Here is a 6,748-nt window from a genome sequence, read left to right as displayed (position 1 = left end):
GGACCACAACACAAGAATCAGGACCACCACACCAGAATCAGGACCAGGACCACCACACCAGGATCAGAACCAGGACCACCACACCAGAATCAAAGCCGGGACCACCACATCAGAATCAGAGCCGGGACCACCACACCAGGATCAGAACCGGGACCACCACACCAGGATCAGAACCAGGACCACCACACCAGGATCAGAACCGGGACCACCACACCAGAACCAGAGCCGGGACCACCACACCAGAAACAGAACCGGGACCACCACACCAGAATCACAACCACCACACCAGAATCAGAACCACCACACCAGAATCAGGACCGGGAGAGAGAGACTGAGAGAGAACTGACTGACTGACTGACTGACTGACTGTCTGACTGACCGACAGAGAGACTGAGAGAGACATTCAGACAGCGAGAGAGAGAGGTCAGACCGTTCAGGAGTGAACTCTGACCTTTTCCTGGCTTCAGGGTCGCAGTAGGCCAACTCAATCTCCTCCATGTGCCTCAGGTCACACCAGGCTCCGCCCTTCCACACCTCCCACTTATAGGGCATGTTGAAGTGCACGAGAATGCACTGGTCTGGGGGGGGGGGGGGGGGGGGGGGGGGGGGGGGGGGGGGGAATACAACGCAGTCTATTTCCCCTGTTCACTTTCTTATTTGGTCAATTTTAAATGAGTAGTAAGGATCACGCTTCTGAACGTCCATTGTGTCTTCTTTAATTGGATGCGTGTCGCCATCTAGTGGTTTTGCAAGGGAATTGCAGAAATGACAACGAATGTGAAGTTGCGTTACCAAGACGGCAGTTTTGCGGAAGCTCACCTTCAAATTGGCATCTTCTGCGGAGGAAGTGGAGACAGATGTTGACTTTGGAAGTCCTCAGATCTGTCTGAATGACGGGCGAACTCAGCTGATGTCTCAGATCAGAAATACCAACTAATGGACCAATAGAAAACACAGAGAGAGGGAGAGGGAGAGTGAGAGAGCGAGAAAGAAAGAAAGAAAGAAAGAAAGAAAGAAAGAAAGAAAGAAAGAAAGAAAGAAAGAAAGAGATACGTTATTGGTGGCAGAATCCTGTGTTTCTCAAAGTAGATAATGTAGTGTCCAGTTAAGACAGGGCACCAGGAATGAAAAATATATAGAATTATAATAGAACTTTGTTTAACTTTAAAGTCAAACATTTAATTCGTACAAGAGTTTATTACTTTACCAGTCCGTATTTTTCTGTCAAAGTATCTTAAATTGATGGGGCTTATGCCCCTAAATCATCAAAATCATCTAAACATTTGTTTTGTGCAAGCGTGCAAGAGAGGTAGCCATAAAAAATGAAAAATAAAAAATACAGTACAGGGTACAAATACAGTGGGTCAATGTGAAAAAAAACTCCAGGGTACAAAAAAGTGCAAAACAATGTGCCATTTCCTATTTATTTCTATTTCCCTCCGCATGTTATAGTTGGTATGTCGTTTGCTCTCGTGTTACAGAAGCAAGAACTGAAATGACCTTAAACCTTTCCATGTTTAAAGTTGAAGTATACTGTATAGGTGGCTGTTTAGTACTTTGTCTCATACACTTTATGTTGCAATATCTATATTATTTTGTAAATCTATATTGGCCTATCTATATCTCAATATCTATCTATCTATCTATATATCTCAATATCTCAATATCTATCTATCTATCTATCTATCTATCTATCTATCTATCTATCTATCTATCTATCTATCTATCTATCTATCTATCTATCTATCTAATATGTATTTTTTTTAACAGTTTCAGTGTGGATAAACTGTGTTCTTCCATTTTCGAAAAATTCGAAAACGGAAAAAATTTCGAAAAATTCCTTATTTCATGATAGCTGCTAGAAAAAGAAAGAAAAAAACAAAAAAAACATGCATTACATTTCGTTGTGTAACCATCCCTCCCTACTTTACACGGGCAGATAGCCTTCTACTCTTTACTCAAATGTATTTCCCAATGTAACAGCCAAAACGGAGGAAAATACGTGGTTAACACCCCAACATTGTGTAGCCTAGACCTAGCAAGGATACTGACATTTGGATACTCGCCTCTGCTTCGATGAGTTTCCTTAGATATGATTTTGAAGTTTCTAAATAAATCGAGACCAGACATTTACAAACTTAATTTCATCATCAGTGTGAGGAACTACAGTCACACGGTTATGGGCAAGAACAACAAGTCACCTACGAAATGAAATCGTTTTTTTCAACAGGAGAGATCGTGGCTCCTTTCTCCAAGAGTAGTTGCTCTCGTTCCCCGAGCAGCAGCACCTCGGTGTTTGGGTGCACCCCTCTTATTTACCCGTGTAGAACGTTGCGTTGCATTACTTCCGTACAATCAGTCAAATCATAATGGTTTTACTTGCTCAGCACAGGGGGGGCCACAGGGGGGGCCCGGGACATGTCTACAGGGGCACGGGCCCCTGTGTAGAACCGCCACGGTTGTGTCGTGCATTTTAACCGATTAAAATCTGGATGTACTCCTATTTGACTAAGATTTGCATGGTTAAATGCATAAATTAAGTAAATATCACGAGTAAACAAACAAGAACAAAGCCTCTGTGTAAGCAGAATGGCTGCGATATCTCCCCGTTGCTTATATTGGCCGCTCGCTCTGGCAAAAGTATATTCCAGCTGAACATCATATAACCCTCCCCAAGTCTTTGAGTTGCTGGTGTCTTACAGTATGTGGCATCACCATACGCCCAAAACACTGAAATAGAGAGACAAGCTCTAACCTACACTAGTTCTGCATAACGGTACAACATTGGGAGACAATGCATCACTTTTTGTCCCTTGTTGAATAGATATTGTTGTACTAGTTATAATAATATTATTATTAGATATCTTATATCCTAGCTAGCTTTGTTGCATAGCCTACGGGGAAGGCGTTAACTAACGTTATTGTTAGTGCTTGGCACTTGGTTCTATGAACATCCTTACTGTACCGACAGCGATATATTGTTTCTCTTTCTTCTGATAAATGTACTTATTGTAAACGCTTTGGATAAAAGCGTCTTCTAAATGCCCCAAATGTAAATGTAATATTATTCTCAGGGTTGATAAGAGATTGTATTTCTAACTTTCACAACCACAGACAGTTTAGCCCTCCGGCACATGGGAATAACGTATTAGGATGCCGGTTTCTTAGACTACATAGATGCAGTCTATTACTGATGTAGAGACTTACGTGGGGAAACACTGAAAGGTTGGGAATCAGCTGGGTTGGTTAATGAGCAGGAAGGGCCATCTACCGCCATCTTGGAGCGAGCTGGATGAGATGATCTGTAGCGGATCTTAGCCGCTTTACGTTTCTCCCGAATGGCGTTGAACTCTTCAGGCTGGCGCAGAGTCTCTTGGGTTGGGGCTGGGAAGAAGGAGATGGTCGTGTAGTCATGATAAATAGGAGAGTTCTGGTGGCCAGCCTCTAGATCAGTGGTTCTTAAACTCTTTCTACAAGTGTACTCCCTCTAAGAATTTCTTTCAGCTCAGTACCCCCTTCACTGCCACAAAACAAAAATATATTGTGCGTACTACTAGGCAGTGTTAATATGAAAATGAATACAGCAAATACTCTGTGTCTCAATTAAGTGAGACATGGTGTGTGCTTCATGCCACTGTTGGCTAATTTATCTCCACAAAAGAAGGACAACGCCAGGAACAGTGTTGAGAGAGTCAGAGCATGTAGAGGTCTAAATATACTCCTCCTGAAACTGACACCATTTTGGTGTGTCTGGATGCGCTCTCCTTCTGCGGATTCTCCTTTCTCCTTGTATTCAGATTTACATTTCAGACACTTACCACCACTCGGGAGAACGGGTAAAGCTTGGGCAGGGAGTCAAACCCCACCACCCACAGAAAGTCCCACCCTGACCTCCGCGGTATGGACTCTCCCGCCAGTGCCACCCTTCAAGCATTCACCAGCTGCTCACCTTGGGGGCCGCTACCCCCCCCGCTAGCTTGCTGCGCGGCGGCGGCGGCTAGGAGGTGGTGGCGGTTCTGGTAGATGCCGGGCAGGTCTCGGATGAAGTCACCGGCGCGCAGGCCCCTCTCCTGCAGCAGCTTCAGACCCCGGTGGTCTACCGCGTGCAGCCGCTGGCACCGCTCGCCGAAGCGGCAGCGGCCCTGGGTGTGGTGCAGGCACAGGTGCAGCTTGGTGCAGCTGTCCCTGAAGGTGCACGCCCCGTCCGGCACTCCGCCGCGGTTGTAGTGGACGCACACCTGGGTGATGTCACACGCACAACGGGGGGCTTTTGGTGTGTTCCAAGATGCGCTCAGACACCAGCCGTCTGAGTTGCACTTGTGACGTAATTTCCTGTCTCGTAGCACTTGTAGCGTTCCCGTTCGTCTTTGTGATTGCATCATGTCATTGGCTAGTCATTGCTTACTGTTAGCTACATTAGCCTCTTTAGCAAACCAGCTCGACAAACAAACAACACAAGTTTACATTGTATTGCACGCACAGCAAAACCGTGCAATGTATATATTAGTGACCGGAAAAAAGTAGCAATGTAATGTAATCAAGTGTGTAAGAGCATTCAAAATCGACATTAAAATGGCCAAGGTGGTACAAATACAAAGAAAATAAATCTCTTTAAGGGCGCAGACATCTTTGTTGAGGCCATGTTTTGCCTTGTCGAGGCATCTGGAACAAACCATAAGTTCAGGCCTTATTTACAGGTTAGAGGTTAGAGGTTAAAAGGTGGAAAGGAGCATGTTTCTGAAGCCCATGCTTAAGAGACCAAACATGTAGTTCCTCTATCGGCCTGGTTATGGTCGGATGCAAAAACACCGGTCATCTTTTTGAGTAATTGGGGAAAATAGTCAGGGATTCTCGTTAAATAAAGAGAGAAAACGTTTTGTCGTCTTTCCGTAGGAGTGGCTAGTTCATCTCCATATTATTCATTTTTAGAGGAAGCGTTTGAGAGTTTTATTTCTTTAAAAAACAAAAACATTAGGATTGAATGAGATGGAGTTTTGGCCATAGACTACTGCGAAGTGGCCATTTAATCCCAACCCTAAATGTGGTAAATATATAGGCCTAGTTGTTGAAAAACAAGTCGAGGCGGGCCCCATAACTGTAGATCAATGGATGAATAATTCCCTCTGACACGCTGATATGGTATACTTTACCTTGCAAGAAATGGATCACATACTTCTGGTAACTTATTCTCCTTTTTCCCCTTCTTTTGATTTTTTTTCTTTTTTTTTTTTTTTATTATTTCTTACTTCAGTTCCCCCATCTTGTCTTCATCCAAACTCCAGACGTCGCGTCTTTCAGTGGTTCAACATAATTCGTTTGCCGCGTCTACACTGTTTTGTTTAATAACATCTTTGGTTCACCACCACCACCACTGGACACATTGCGGATGCGTCATGATTAATCCAAGTAATGACGCGTTCATATCTTTACAAATAGGCTGGGCGGTCAGTGAACCACGCCAATAGAAACACAAAAGCTGATCCAGGAACAGAAACCAAAGGACTTTGCTGGAAAACGAAACTTAGCTAGAACTAGTTTGGTCCAGATGCACATATGCAAGCTTTGTGACAACCCTTTTTTGGGTGTTGAGGTAAATGGAGTTCACCATGGCTGATTGGCCGTCCGCTCTAGCGCCTCTCACCTCTGGCAGCAGGCTCGGGTCGTTCTGCATAAGCAGGAGGAAGAGGTCCTCTTCGGGGAGGTCCTGCAGGGTGCAGTCTCGAAGGAGCGACTGGTTGTGTGGGCACCGTAGGTCGTGGGAGTGCTTGCACGGTTTTCTGGAAGGGACGACAGATGGATAGATGTAAAGACACTGTCTGGAACACGCATTTCCTGGCGAGAAAAGTGAAATAGCCTCAATCATATGTAAATAGCCTAAACGACAAGACGAGATGAATTAATAAATAATTAGATTCGTGTTGGATATAGTAATATTTTTAGTAAAGACACATTATTGTTGTTTTAACATGGTCATGAAGTGTTTTTATTATATTATTTCTCATCTGGTTCGTCGGCTTTAGGACACAGCATGATGTTATAACAACCAACACAAAACCTCAGGCAAGCAGGCTTACAATCATTCTTCCTCCGTCAATATGTGTTTTTATTTATCTATCTATTTTAAAGTACATATCATGGTAGAATATGTAATAGAACTAATGAAAGAACGTACTTTATATAGTATGGCATTTAAACTAGCCGCCTACATTTCTAGTCAAGTTCATTGAGCTTTAAGTTTCGATTCGTCAATAAGGAAACGATAAACTTACCGGAACTCATTTTTCCCGAATCTGCAATTCCCATAAACATAATATTTGCAAATATGCAATTCCTCACACTTTTCCTCGTAACAAGTCCCTTTCCAATATTCTTTGCACAAACGTAGAGAGGTTTTAGCCACGACCACGGAGTCATCGTCCACCCCGGTACGCTTCACCTCAAAACGAGCGCACTTCATGATGAACCAAAAGTCGCCTTGGGTCACATCAAAGCTCTTCATGATCTGCTCGTACAACTGCGAGGAAGCCATGGACCCCTTGTTGCTACAAAGCACACTGGTGGCATGGTGAATAATTCCATCACGAAGAACTTCATAACTCGACATCTTGACACCTAAACATAGCAGGCAGAACTATACCTACAGTCTCTCTCTCCTCTACAACAACGACCGATACCTACGCTCAAAGAAAATTGGATGGAGGCGTGTTGTTGTCCCACCACAACGTGGTGACGTAGGTGGTTCACCACA

The 6,748-nt window shown here is 43.9% G+C and overlaps 1 protein-coding gene across 1 annotated transcript in view; it reads right to left on the bottom strand.

Annotated features, from left to right (window-relative positions):
• The window catches only part of parp12b (poly (ADP-ribose) polymerase family, member 12b), a 10,235-nt gene extending 3,487 nt beyond the window's left edge, over positions 1-6,748 (bottom strand). The window contains exons 1-6 of the mRNA XM_030355055.1: positions 6,270-6,748; positions 5,642-5,777; positions 3,950-4,238; positions 3,208-3,384; positions 820-933; positions 452-578 (exon numbers count right to left, since the gene is read on the bottom strand). Coding sequence (XP_030210915.1) covers positions 452-578; positions 820-933; positions 3,208-3,384; positions 3,950-4,238; positions 5,642-5,777; positions 6,270-6,604 — 1,178 coding nt within the window. The 5' untranslated portion in view covers positions 6,605-6,748. The remainder of the gene's footprint in view (positions 1-451; positions 579-819; positions 934-3,207; positions 3,385-3,949; positions 4,239-5,641; positions 5,778-6,269) is intronic.

Source organism: Gadus morhua, chromosome 4 (genome assembly GCF_902167405.1).
Source record: "Gadus morhua chromosome 4, gadMor3.0, whole genome shotgun sequence".
Lineage (NCBI taxonomy): Eukaryota > Metazoa > Chordata > Actinopteri > Gadiformes > Gadidae > Gadus > Gadus morhua.
This window is presented reverse-complemented; position numbering and strand designations above follow the sequence as displayed.